This window comes from Erpetoichthys calabaricus, chromosome 2, assembly GCF_900747795.2.
Source record: "Erpetoichthys calabaricus chromosome 2, fErpCal1.3, whole genome shotgun sequence".
NCBI lineage: Eukaryota > Metazoa > Chordata > Cladistia > Polypteriformes > Polypteridae > Erpetoichthys > Erpetoichthys calabaricus.
In genome coordinates, this window is record NC_041395.2 from 278,738,321 (window position 1) to 278,753,555 (window position 15,235).

Here is a 15,235-nt window from a genome sequence, read left to right on the forward strand (position 1 = left end):
CACCCCGCTCAGGAATCAGTCCTAAGCGGTCATATTCATGTAAACATATACTCACTCATTACTCATTCAGTGTTAGTACAGAGTCGACAATAATCCTCATCTGTACATCTGTGAGACGAAAACCCTTGCAGACTTGGCACAAACAGCGGGGTCCAAAGCGTGACTACGAAATACATGCCAGCAGCAGCAAATATGGCACCCGCCAATAGCGAAAGAGCCCAGCAGGGTGGCGCAGCAGTTAGCTGTGTTTCCTCACAAGGGCTGTGGCCAGGATTCGTTTCCCGGCCCCCATGTTCGCGTTGCTACTAAGTTATTGGGCAAAGAGGCAATCGATAAATGGGAGACACATTATCAAATAGGTAAATGTATCGAAGGGTTTAGACAAACGTCTGCCCGACATAAAATATCAAATCTGTTAAACGGTGCAGTCGTAAATTCCTTTTTTGCCATCTGCAGTTATTTTAAGCTTTAATGATTCTCATCTAGTATTCACCTGATTGCTGTTCATGTTATTCACAGAGTTTAGCAAGGTATGGCAGACAAAAGCTAGCGGTTGAAATCCTCGCTGAATTACTTCTAATTGCGATACGGTGCAAGCGATGAAGCTGAAAGATCGGCTCCTTCACACACATTTGTGTATGTTTTTGAGCATTTTTAAAGGACGATAACATACAGAATCGAACAGATCACTGCCGTTTTCGTTGTGGATTTGGCTTGAGACAGGTTCGGGGTATCCCAGTACTGTACTGTAATAAGTAGGTTACGCGATGATGCGCTGGCATTGGACTTGAGAAGAATCGAACACAGTGAACGCGCAACTCATTTTTACGCTTTTTGACCAATCCTCTCACGTGGGCTTTTTTGGTCGCATCAGTGGTTCTTAGAAGGGGTTAACGATTTTAGCTTTTCAGGTAGACCGACGTTTAGACGGTGTAACGCTGACATATTCATTGCTGCTTTTTATTACGTGTCAGTGTGAAGTGTACTCGCCCACTAAGAAAAAACTGAGAGAGAAGGGAAAAGGAAAGCGACTAATATCGCATGTGTCCAACGGTGAAGAGGCTCTGTTTGGACGTTTCATCTGCCGATCGGTGAGTAAATGTTTTACAGCGTCGGGCAGATTATAAAAAGGATATATTCAGTGTACAATCTGCATGAACTAATTTACGATTATTATAAATTACTCAATGGTTTCACCTCTAGATTTTGATTTTCACAAACTGTGATCCAAAATCCTTTCTAAAATGCTGTCAATGGCAGTGCAAAAATGGCGTATAAGATCTTGTCTTATATTTATGGAATATGCCTTTTTTTCAAGATTTTTATTTGCCTGGGGATTTTACATAACATGTTCAACGTATCTCATATACATTATTGGTGACCGAACAAGATATTTAAGTGTTCTGTTTTTCCTTCTTTTTAACAATCCATACTGGGTAAACGACATAATTGTGCTTTTTGAAATATAATTTTTGTCTGTCTCTGCCGCTATGACTTCAGAGCTATAATAAACAATCAGATGCTCTGTATTCACATTCCTCAAAAGGGCAACGTCTCATGGTACAAAATATCAAAATGGAGATGCTATGGTCTAGAGATTTAAGGTGGATAGCTTTTGTTTGATTCAAAGTAATATTCAGATTTGTACGTAGCGCTCATGGTCTAAAATCGTGTAAGACTAACGTGAAGACGTTTTCAAAAGAAGTAATGCGATGCTTTGTCTTCTTTACCATACGGAATAAGAAAGGTAATGTCAATGAGATTGTTTAACTATTTCTAAAAATAATTTCTAGAGCTCATCATGGTGATACATTTAAGATAAAGGTCGTGTATATCCTAATATTTGTGTATGTATGTGTGTGTGTGTTTTTTCCGTTGGGGGGTTATTTTACTGACCGCCTTTTTTTGAGATCTTATTTTGGACACTGGATGAGAAGACAACTTTGATAGAAAAACTGAGTATGTGGGTTAGGATTATTCAGTATGTCACAAAAACATATCTTTTTCTAAAGAAGAGGACCCGCCTGGCTGGTACCTTGGCAGAATCCCTTTAAATGAAACGAAAAGAAATAAATACAACATACACACAGAGATAAATACAACACTTTCACGGGTTAAACCGCTTATTCGTATCCCACTTTAAGTAATTACTAGTATCAAAATATTAATTTTTTTATCATGGAGTAAATAATTAATAAATTACATCATATTCATATTTCTGACACTCCTTTAAAATAGCAATTTACTTTGCCTGTTATACTCGAATACCGATGTTCTCTGTGATAAGATTTTAGTTCATTTTTGACAATTGAAGGGGTTTGTGTGTTATAGGTAAGTTCCTTCAAACTGAATGTATGCTTGACATGTACTGTTATAAATTTATAATATACACATTCATTTCTTGGCGCTTACCCAAGCAGCAGCTACATTCTAAGTACAAGACATCATCTACTTGTCTAATGACACTTCGTGCTGACCTGATTCTCACTCTTCATGTAAATGTAAAATGACTGCAATGTATATTTTGGCTTCATAAGGAATTTAGTCAGTGGGAATTCATCTCCAGGGTTAAATTTCATAGCAAGTGCCTTGCATCTTTCTGACATATTTGTTTCAATATTGCTTTATAATTAAATAAAATATATAGATTTGTTCTACCTGTTTAGTGAAGAGCAAATACTGGTACAATTTAACGTGAGTCACAATAAAAAGAGAAATTTATACATACTTATACAATGCGAATGAATTTATATATATATATATATATATATATATATATATATATATATATATATATATATATATATATATATATATATATATATATATATGCACATACATATATGTATTACACATATTTATGCACACACACATATATATTTATATATACAGTATATACATACACACATATATATCTCTTCTCAAAGATGGACATTTTAGGTTAATTGGCAACACTGAATTAGCCAAGGGATAGCTCCCACCTTGCAGCCAGTGTTGTCAAGTCAGGCTAAAACTCCATGTGACCCCAAACCCAGATAAGTGGATATGTCCAAATATTCATACATACATGATACATACACATGGGGAGCACAGTTGAAATTACTGCCTCACAACTCCACAGTTCCTGGCACCTGTATGTACATAATTTATATGTTCTTTGTTTATCCAAGTAGGTTTTTCCAGCTACTCTGGTACTCTAAAGATGTGCAGGTTTGGCTAACTGGCATCTCTAAATTGGCATAGTATGAGTGACTACATGCATGCATAAGTGTGCCCAGTGATGGCATTGCATCTAGTGCTGCTGGGATAGGCTCTGGCTCTCAATGACTTGGTACTGGATAAGCAGGTTAGAAACTGGATGGATGGATATATATACACATCGATGAGCCACAACATTAAAATCACATGCCTATATTGTGTAGGTTAAGCTCAGGCCATCAAAATGGTTCTGACCTGTCCAGATGGACTCCAAAACATCTCTGAAGGTGCCTTGTGGTATCTTGCACCAAGATGTTAGCAGCAGGTCCTTTAAGTCCTGTAAGTTGAAAGGTGGGACTTCTATGGATCATACTTGTTTTTCTATAGTACATCCCACAGATGCTCAATCAAAATGAGATCTGGGGAATTTGGAGGCAAAGTCAACTCCTCGAACTCTTTCCTCAAACAATTCCTGAACATTTTTTGCAGTGTGGCAGGGGGCATTCTCCTGCTGAGAGAGGCCACAGCCATCAGGGAATACCTTTGTCATGATGAGGTTAAACATTAACTTGAATACAAAAATGAAGCTGTGCATCTTTAAAACTTGGGTGAGTCACTCAAAGTCAACTCCTCGAACTCTTTGCCATGTTCCTCAAACCATTCCTGAACATGTATTGCAGTGTTTCAGGGGGCATTCTCCTGCTGAGAGAGTCCACAGCCATCAGGGAATACCTTTGGCATGATGAGGTGGATGTGGCCTGCAACAATCTTTAGGTAGGTGGTACTTGCCAAAGTAACTATCACCTGAATGCCAGAGCCCAAGGTTTTCCAGATCATCACACTGCCTCTGTTAGCTTACCTTCTTCTCACAGTGCAACCTACCACCATCTCTTCCCCAGATAAATGATGCATATGCACCCGGCTGTCCACATGATCTAAAAGAAAATGTGATTCATCACACCAGGCCACCTTCTTCATTGCTCCATGGGTTAGTCCTGGCACTCCCGTATCCTTTGTAAGCACTTTCGGTGATGTACAGAGGTCAGTATGGGCACCTAACAGGTCTGCATCTGTGCAGCAAGTTGCAATGCACTCTGTGTTCTGACACCAGTTGTTTCAGGACTTTGTTCGACGGGCTAGTCTTCCATCCCCATGTGCATCCTTGGGCACCTATGACCCTGTCTCTTGATTGTCCTTCCCTAGACCACTTTTAGTAGGTACTAACTATTGCATACCAGGAACACCCCACAAGGTGTGCTGTTTTGGAGATGACCCAGTCGTCTTGCCATTACAATTTGGCCCTCGTCACAGTTGCTCAGATCCTTACGCTTGCCCATTTTTTCTGCCTCCAACACATGACCTTCAAGAACCGACTGTTCACTAGCCACTTAATATATCCCACACTTTTGACAGGTGCCATTGTAATGAGATAATCAATGTTAATCACTTCACCTGTCAGTGGCTTTAATGTTGTGGCTGATTGTGTTGTGTGTAATAATAGTTTTGATTAAAAAAAAGCCATAACAGGAGAACCTTCTTTTTGTGTTTCACATGACAGACCCATGTAAGCCACAGATTAGGTAAAAAAAAGCAATAAGTTAGTGTAAGCGAGAATTTCAAATAAAATCAACAGTTTGCTTCTAGTTAAACATTAACTTGAATACAAAAATGAAGCTGTGCATCTTTAAAACTTGGGTGAGTCACTCAAATAAGAGAATTGGAATTAAATGTGTGCTTTTAGTGAAAGATACTGGGAAGGTACCCTATTGGAACTGTCACTTTTTCACAGATGCAGATTAGGTCAGAAAGTCATGTTCACTTCACCAGAACATTATAGACAATGAATGGCTTGAGTAACATTTTGTCAAAGGAGCAAGACCACCACATTAAATTCTTAATTTATGTAGTGATCACCTAATGCTCTGTGGAGTGTTAAGGTTGGTACTTTTTGCCCAATTAGTGTCTTAATTAGAGCTAAACCCATTCCTTTAAGTCAAGTCCCTGTTTCTGCTTACATTTTGCCAAACAAGGTTAACTTTAATGTGAAATTCAGGAAGACATGCATTTTATACAAGTCTATTGCCTCTGGGCGGAGTGGTGGCTCTGAGGCTAGGGATTTGCACTAGCAATTGGAAAGTTGCTGGTTCAAATCCCATAAACGCCGAAAGTGACTCCACTTCATTGGGTCCTTGAGCAAGGCCCTTAAACTGTAATTGCTCCGTCCCAGGTATGACGTTAATCTGCATCCAGCCCTGCATGTAGGCCCTCCAACCTGCAGGGAAAAACCTGGGCGTTGGTGGCAGAATTGGCACTCCAGCCACCATAAAAAAAACTCACACTGTTCCACTCCATCTGAACTAGTGTGGTGTTGAGGTGTCACCCATTGTATGGCTGCACTCGGGTCCTAATCTGGGATCCTGAGTTGGTTTGTCGTGTGGTGGGTGCGGCAATGCGCTGTATTCATTTTGTGATTATTTACTTTCTAATTCATTTTTAATTTGTTAGTCTGAAGTTTGCAGTTTTTCCAATGTTTATATGAGTGCTTAACGTTACTCCATTTTCACACCACACCACAATGACATGCACATAAATTAGATGGTAAATTTCAGGTGTATGCTTTCTGCTTGGCGTTAGTTCTTTATCTGTGTCTGAGGCTGCCGTGCTATGCAGGCCATTTATATAAACGTGCCTGCTAACAAAAGAAGATGTTGCTGCAGACAAAAAGTAACACAGAAAATAACTCATTTGCTTTATTTTAAACTTTGACACTCTTTTAACACGTCAGCAGCATAAAATGATATTCTAAAATAAATAAGAACATTGGCATAACTGCAAAAAAATAAAAAAATTAATTCACCTGAATTCAACAGAAATGAGTCAGCATAGTTTAATTCAATACTGCTGGCTTCTTTTCCCTCAGATTAGAAGAAACACCTCAGGCTTCCTTGGTGGCTTTTTCAGATCTAGTGCCATCAATCATTCCTCCTCAGTGATAGGGTTAAGGTCAAGATGCTGCTCAGCCCCTATCTGGATAGCATAAAATGTTGTACTCAAACATTCCTGATATTAATCTGCTTTCTTTTCTTTAATTTATTACTAGGGGGCTTTGCCCTCTGCTCACTTCGCTCGCCAACCCTTTTGACCTGTGCTACGTGCCAGCCACTTCGCATCTCTGCTGCTCACATATGTGGATTTCACTTTCACCAAACAAGAAGTCTTTTAATTCTCGCAGATACGCCTCTTCATTGGGAAGAAACACTACTTTTCCCTGATAGCAACACAAATTAGACGATCTACAAGTCTCCGACTTAAAGTTTAAATCCAAACAATATATTCAATCTCTTTTCGCAGTTCCGTTATTTCACTGAGTAATAATTTCCGTTTGTTTGCACTAATGCAATCTTTACTATAATTTTTTTTGAGACTTTCGAATTCTAGTACTTTCATTATTTCTAACCTGCTCTGCATGTATATTGCGCCAAAGTTTTTGAATTCTTTACAGTGTTCTACTTTGTCACCTACTCTTTGTCTTTTATTTCCGGCCCCGGGCATAGTTAAATCTCTTGGCACAAAGTCTCATCTCGCGGGACGTGAAAGTATCTCTCTGAAAAAGTCTTGTCTTGTCCCAGGATTATTTTATTATAATAGAGAGATGGCTACCTTTAAAGGAGCATATGGTACTAGACTTTAAATACCTCTTCACTGGTTTGAACTGCATAGAATTAACTGGCAAATGCTCAACAAAATAAATAATAAATGTGGTGGCCATTTTAATGCCAAGAATAAGGGGCCACAGTCTTCAAGCCCCAATGCTAAATGGGAAGGGTCAGATTGTACATGTGCACACACACCCAAGAATAACTGAGAACACTACAGGACCCATACAGCTAGCCCACCACAGCCAGAAACTTACATTAGGCTTGCATCACCCTGCACAAAGTCATACTCACATACTACAAAAAAACACACAAGATTTTCCTAGATAAGAGCATATGATGAAATATAGGAAAAAAAACAAATTGTTTAATACAACTAAGGGAAGGGTTGTTATATTGTATTATTAGATATATTACTGAGAGAAGCTTATTTATTTTGCACGACACTTGATGGGGCAGTTATTGCAGAAATTGCCACTGCCAGTTACACACACTAGATATGTATTTATTGATGGGAAATCTACTTATATGTGTTATTCTACTGTATAATATGCCATGTGATAGTGTTTGTTGTGAAAGAACTGCACAAAATATCCATCTTTCCCTGCTCAATGTATGTTTGAGGGGCTGGAGCTTGTCCCATTGGGCACAAAGCAAGGAACAGTTCTGAATGAGGCGCCATTCTACCACAGTGCTCATTCACATACACACCCAGACTTGTCCAATTTTGGGTTACCAATTAAGGCATCTTACCCCTTTTTGGGGATGTGAGAGGGTAACTTTTGCAGACATAACAGAATTTAAACCAAGGTGAGTTGGCAGTGCCTATACAATGCTGTCATACATCAAATAATAATTATTTACTAGAAAGAAATACAGGTAAAGGGATTAAGAGAATTAACAGATGAAACCTTGTGATCTTGTGGCTAAGATAACTGACTGTTGACCACAAGGGCACCATTTTAGATAGATAGATAGATAGATAGATAGATAGATAGATAGATAGATAGATAGATAGATAGATAGATAGATAGATAGATAGATAGATAGATAGATAGATAGATAGATACTTTATTAATCCATCCATCCATTTTCCAACCCGCTGAATCCGAACACAGGGTCACGGGGGTCTGCTGGAGCCAATCCCAGCCAACACAGGGCACAAGGCAGGAAACAATCCTGGGCAGGGTGCCAACCCACCGCAGTACTTTATTAATCCCAAGGGGAAATTCACATACTCCAGCAGCAGCATACTGATAAAGAAAATATTTAATTAAAGAGTGATAACAATGCAGGTATAGAGACAGACAATAACTTTGTATAATGTTAACGTTAACCCCCCCCCCCCCAGGTGGAATTGAAGAGTCACATAGTGTGGGGGAGGAATGATCTCCTCAGTCTGTCAGTGGAGCAGGACAGTGACAGCAGTCTGTCGCTGAAGCTGCTCCTCTGTCTGGAGATGATAGTGTTTAGTGGTTACAGTGGTTCTCCATTATTGACAGGAGCCTGCCCAGCGCCCGTCGCTCTGCCACAGATGTCAAACTGTCCAGCTCCATGCCTACAATAGAGCTTGCCTTCCTCACCAGTTTGTCCAGGCGTGAGGCATCCTTCTTCTTTATGCTGCCTACCCAGCACACCACCGCGTAGAAGAGGGCGCTTTTAGACCTCACTCGTGTCATACTGTTAGGGCTGCAACTCAAGATGCATTTTAATAATTGCATATGGAGTTTATTAGATCAGTTACGGTATGTTTGCAAATCTTAAACCAGTGGGTCTCTCCTGCGATCATGCAAGGTAATATATAGCAGTGTAGTTCATACATCATGGCCTAGATAGGATTTTCGGTTGGTGGGATGGCTTATTTTATGACCATTACAGTTAAGCTCTAATTCAAACTGAAGATATTTACAATGTGAATATATTTAGTTTATATTTGTCATCCCACAGTAGTAGAGTGTTGTACTGTGTTAGCCATTGACTGCTACAGGAGAAAGTAGGGTGAAATGACACTTTTTATTGGCTAACTAAATAGATTACAAATGCAAGCTTTCGAAGCAGCTAAGGGCCCTTCATCAGGTTACACCTTGCCTGATGAAGGTGCCTTAGCTGCCTTGAAAGCTTGCATTTGTAATCTATTTAGTTAGTATATTTAGTGTTACCAAAAAAACAATGAAACCACCCAGAAGAAGAAACTGAAACAGAATGTTACCTTGTTGAAATGCATGGAAGGAAATAACAAGAAGTAAAATCTTTGAAGGAATGTCACTGCTGAGACGATTCTAAATTATTCCAAAAGAGAATGTGTGAGATATATTTTGTACGATATAAAATTATATTTGTTCTACAAAGTTGAGCACTATAATTTAGAGAATAGTTGTTCATTTGCCTGTGTTAACTATAGGTATCATTTCAAAACAAATTAGAAAATAAAAAATAACTTTTTTTGCTTAGTAGAGACATGAAAGCAAACTAAACAGGAAAAATATGGAGTATTAGCAGAAATTACAAAATTAATATTTAAGTGCACAATTATTGGATTACATAGAAAAATGTAAAATGGTTTATTAAAGACAAGCTTCTATAAACCCAAATAATGTCAAGGAGTCAAACTTTGGCAAAAATGAAAAAGTTTATCAGAAATGGTTAATGAATACGACAGGTACAAAATAAAACCTCAAAACACAACAAACCCATAGCTACACTAGGCCTAACTACACAGATCTTTTCCCAGTCTCTCAGAAAGCATGGCTGGTCTACCTTTCTAAATTCTCATACCTTGTATTAGCCTCATTCTGCTCTTCCCTACTACATTCTTCTCTTTCCTCTGGCCTCTGTTTTTACTTTCAGTCACATGCTTGAAGTTCCTCCAACAGGTAGCTGAATGGAGCTTTTATACTTGAGCCTGCAACTACTGCCAAGGCCACAAGAGGGATCACTTTCGAGGTTAGGGTTTGACTATGAAACCCCTGGGGTCATTTTCTAGAGCTCCTTCTAGAAGTCTCAATTATCTTTGTCATCCTGGGCCAAAATTCCTGATGGAAGGGCCAAGGAAATGTGAGATCACCTGTAAAGTATAAATGGGAATCAAAGGACAGGTAGCATAAGGGGTTCTTTAGTTTCATCTATCATTCGGTAGGACACCTACTCCATAAGACTGTGCCCACCATTTCTCTTCTGCCTTTCAACTATTTCCATAAACAGATACAGCACAGTACATCGTCACAACAAGACCAAATAATTCACTGCCAGTGCACAAAATACTAGACATTCTTATGGTCCAACACTTCTGCATGTTTTATTACTTTATTCATCACCAAAGACAAATCTGACATTGGGACTTTAAAGTCTGCCAGCAGCACAATGCACTGTGCTGTCCCCAAAGAGAAGTTAAATGACCAGTTGGCCAGGGGCAGATGGACTCTATATTGACTGAAATTGTGTTTATTGTTTTTCAGTGCCAGCTGGTCTTACCTTAATATTGTAGATTAATATTTTTCATTACAATCATTACTATTTTAGTATATTTTGAATTGCATTTATTTAAAAAAAAACTCTGTTGTGTTTTGTTTTATACTATAGCTGTAAATATGGGCATGGCTTTGATTTAAAAATAGAAATGTGCAGTATAGAAACAAATTAAACTGAAGTATTAAGAAATACTTCATACTTCATACTGAATCATCATAAAAGATTATATGATGATTCATCTGTATTTTCAATTATGTTCATATTACAGTGGATACAGAATATTAAACGTTCAAATTCCATTATAAGTTCAGATTCTCAAGAAAGCTTAAAATCAATAGAAATCGGTCAATAGTTTGCAAAGCAAGGCTTATGCACCAATCTGCTGATTGTATACCAAAATAAAACTGGACTGGTACCTCAGCTTGAATTCGTCAGAGAATTGTGACAGAAGGATGCAATCCCTTATTGACTACAGTGTAGCTGGTAGTCAGTTTACTCCTACTAGCTCATCCATTCCATCCCAATGATACTCCATGAGATCTGATGGTCTTGGAGACCACTGTATTAAGATGAATACACTGGACTTTCCAAGTCTGGAGGCACAGATTGACAGCCTGTAGAAACTCCCATCTACAAATGTATGTACTATTACTGTAATGGGAGGTACATTGTTCAGATATCGTATGACATTCAAAATGCAAATGTTCTCCCATGGTTAGCCTTTGGTCAAAATCATTTAAATATTTACTTACAGTGGATTTAAAAAGTACTCAGACCCTTTCACTTTGTGCATGGTTTATTGAGTTGTAGATTAAATTTTAAATGAATCTATTTTCCATTTGTGCCCATCAATTTTCACTCAGTAATTCATAATAAATAAGGGAAAACATGGTTACAGAAAGATTTACAAATTTAATAAAAATCAAAAATTGAAATCATTCATGCAAGTATTCAGACCCTTTGCTGTAGCACACTAAATTGTGGCCAGGTGCATCCTGTTTGCTTGAATTATCTTTGAGATATGTCTAGAACTTGGAGTCCACCTGTCACAAATTTAATTGTTTGGACAGTTCACCAAAGCACACACCTTTGTATATAAGGTCCCTAAATTCATTGCTTGGTTCTTGTCCTAACATACTGTGTGAAGTCCAAGGAACTCTCAGTAAATCTTCACACACACGCACACATAATTCTAAAGTGTGCAATGGCCTTGATCATTGTGAAATGGAAGATGTCTGAAACCACCAGGGCTCTTGCAAGACTCTTGCAAGGCTCTTCTTGGCCCAACTGAATGACTGGGCAAGAAGAGCTTTGGTCAGGGAGGCAACCAAGAACCCAGATGGGAGAAACTGAGATGAAAGAAATTTTTAGAAGGACTACCATCTCAGCAGCACTCCTTCAATCAAGAGATTATGGTAGAATGGCTAGACAGAACCCATTCTGGAGTAAAAGGCATATGACAGCCCACTTGGACTTTGCCAAATGGCATTTAAAGGACTTTGACAGCATGAGGAAAAAGATTCTCCAGTCTGATTAGACAAAAATTTAACTCGTTGGTCAGAACTTCAAGCACTATTTTGGCAAAGACCAGCCACTGTTCATCATCTGCCTAATACCATCCCTACAGTGAAACATGGTGGTGGCAGTATTATCCTTGGGAGACTAGTCAGAATTGAGTTAAGGATAAATACAGCCAAATACAGAGAGTTCCTTAAAGAAAACCTGATTCAGAGCACACACAACCTCAGACTGGGGAGACAGTTCACCATTCAGCACAACAATGACCCGAAGCACACAGCCATGACAACACTGGAGTGGCTTTGGCATAAGTCCTTGAGTGGCCCTGCCAAAGTCCAGACTTACACCCCAAAGAACATCTGTGGAGAAACCAGAAGATGGCAGTTTACACTTCCCATCCAGTTTAACGGAGCATGTGAGGATCTACCAGGAAGAATGGGACAAACTGCTCATATCCAGGAGTGCAAAGCTTATAGAGACTTACAAAGACCCATAGCTCTGAATTCTACAAAGTACCGAATGAATGACAGATTTCAGTTTTTAATTTTTAATAAATTTGCTACCCTTTTTGTTTCCAAAAACATGTTTTCACTTTAACTTTATGGGTTACTGAGTGTAGACGGAGTGCATTATTGCCAAAAAGAGCAATTTTATCAATTTAAAATGAAATAATCTACAACACAATAAATAAAGTGTGATGTAAATGTAGGGTCTGAATACTTTCTGAATCTGGTGTAAAACCATGATAAGCCTTATTCTGAGCAAAACGTCCTGGACTTTTCTCTAGAAACACACCTGTAGGGAGGCATTAGTCTATTGTATAATTTAATTGTTTTTCCTGAGTTGCACAAAGCTGATCCAAATTTAACTTATTTTTCTATAAAGTGATAAGCATGGATGAACTGATGGTTATTTCCAGATTCAAAACCACTAAATCTAATTTGGTGTCAAGAGGGAGCTGTAGCCTATTCCAGGAACATCAGACACAAGACAGGATGCAGTCCTAGTTAAGGTGCCTGTCCATTGCAGAGCATGCTCTCACAGACACACTCACTCATACAAGACCAATTTATCAAGTGCCAATTAACCTACTGCATGTCTGAGATGTGGGAGGATAACCAGAGTACACATATCCAGCGTTCTTGATTTGAATCCCACATTATCCTAACGCCACTTGTGCACATTCTCCTCATGTCTGTTTGGGGTTTTCTTTGGGTGGAATGTAAAAACCCGATTAAAGTCATGTGTGATTGGCACTTCTAAATTACTGCTCTGCCAGTGTGGGTGATACTGCCTTGAACCCAAAGCTCCAGTCCCCCATGGCCCTAAACGGGTTTGAGAATACTGTTTGACTATCTACAGAATTGTATGTCATTCTTGCTGAATATGCAGATTTTTTTATTTGATCAAATTCAAGGTTTAAAGGAAAAGGTTTGTAATTTTGTCTGCTCCTTGAATATTATTAAAATACCACATTGCTGAATTATTTTTTGTAATATACAAAAAGAACTTTGATCTTTCATCTGTCTGTCAGGTGATTAAAGGACAGTTTGCAAAACAAAATATTCCTAGAATGCTGACTGATTTTATTTTATAAGTACATTTTTTGTCAATTAACAATGCATTATGTACTAACTTTTCTATTTATTTTAGTTTTTCCCAGTTTTTCATAATGAACAGAGCAATGGCAACCTGCTGGATGGTTATCCTCCTTGCAGCCTTCCTGAGTGAAACGGTCCTCTCAAAAGGTGGAAGAGGAGGAGCTAGAGGTGCGGCACGTGGAGCAGCTCGTGGTGCTCGAGCACGTGTAAAAGCTACAAGATATAGCTCATCTGGTTCACCCGTAAGAGTGGCAGCAGCAGCTGCGGCGGGGTCAGCAGCTGGAGTTGCTGCAGGAGGATGGATGTCCTCATCTCATTTTAATTCTGATGACAGCTCTGAGAATTTTGGGGATGACAGGCAGTATAGGAACAGAACTGATGGAGACTACAGCTATATGGCCCACACCTCATCCTCAGAGCAACACATCTACTCTTTTAAATCCATCTTCTCAGCCCTGCTTTTGATGAATATCTTGACATATGTGAGCATCTAAACATAGTATATAAAATGGAAGCCTTTATAGAAAAAGGCATGTTAGGTCTAGTCAATCATTTAGGATCTCATTAAATATCTTCTAGTGACTGAAAAATGTTTATACACCTTTTACAATTTTATATAAAGCAAGAAACAAGTTCTCATCTCTATAGTCCCAATATAATTCCTACTTTTTCATACCTAAATGTCTATTACCTCTTGAAGGAAACCTAAACTGCATCATATAATAAAAACCTAGCAGAGTCATGGGAAAGGCTGAAGATTTTTTTTTTGAGTAAATATTTAACCAATGTAGTGTTTAGTCTTGTGTTTTATAAAAATATCTTTACATCTTTTACCAATGAACAAGGCATTTTATAGCACAGTACTTAAGTGTTTGGCAAACAAGTTTTCTTTTTCAAATAATAAAAATATTTTTAAAGAAAATGGATGAATAAGTGACCTCAAAAGGTAAACATTTTGGGTCCTTGAACATGTCTGTCTTTTCCGGGGTTCCTTTTCCAGTTTACAATATCAATTCTCCCCATTTGCTGTGGATAATAGTTTTTAACATTGTTAAATTTCACTTAAATTGTCAATATCAGTAAAATCATATAAGCTCTACAAAAGTGGTGTTTGAGTTTGTAACTTATTGCATATTTATGTCTGTAAAGGTTGCACTTCATAACCTGACTAGCATAAACACCTGCAGATACAGTGGCTTTTTAACGGTACTGATTTATATTACAAGTTAGTAAAAGTATGGGTCTGGTATGATAAATGTACAATAAAAGTCAATTGCAATTTTGCATTTACAGAACCAAAATATCTTTTGGCACAACAGTGGAACATGGTAATGACAACTTATTTTATTTCAAAATTTGTTTGAACCATGTACAGTATATGGACATTTTCATATATACAATATATACATTGCATTACCAGGAATAATTTGTCTTTCTGCTTAAATATGAAGCTAAGAAATGAATTTTCCAGGAGGAAAACCCATTCAGATTTCATCAGATAGTGGGTGTTGAAAAAAATATGGAAAGTTGGAAATGTATGGTCTGTTTGTAATACTGTACAGCAATGTGCCAAGAGTATTATATTAAATGGCAAATCTATAATTATATAACCACAGGTTAAACAGAGAGTGATCTGAAAGATGATGTGTTCTAAATTACTTGCATAGGTATTCCTAATACTGTACTCAATGTATCATACTGATGCATACCAAGCACTCAGACAGTTTGTTACATTCAGGATGAGTTTCCTTCTTATGAACATTAATACTGGAACTGGCTTTAGCTCTGCTGTTA

The 15,235-nt window shown here is 38.1% G+C and overlaps 1 protein-coding gene across 1 annotated transcript; it reads left to right on the top strand.

Moving 5' to 3' along the window:
* The first annotated feature begins 419 nt into the window (after nucleotides 1–419).
* On the top strand, nucleotides 420–14,353 carry sprn (shadow of prion protein). The gene is made up of 2 exons (XM_028795602.2): nucleotides 420–1,091; nucleotides 13,494–14,353. The coding sequence occupies exons 1-2, from the start codon at nucleotides 1,042–1,044 to the stop codon at nucleotides 13,933–13,935; spliced, it is 492 nt and encodes a 163-aa protein (XP_028651435.1). The 5' UTR covers nucleotides 420–1,041; the 3' UTR covers nucleotides 13,936–14,353.
* The last annotated feature ends 882 nt before the right edge of the window (nucleotides 14,354–15,235 follow it).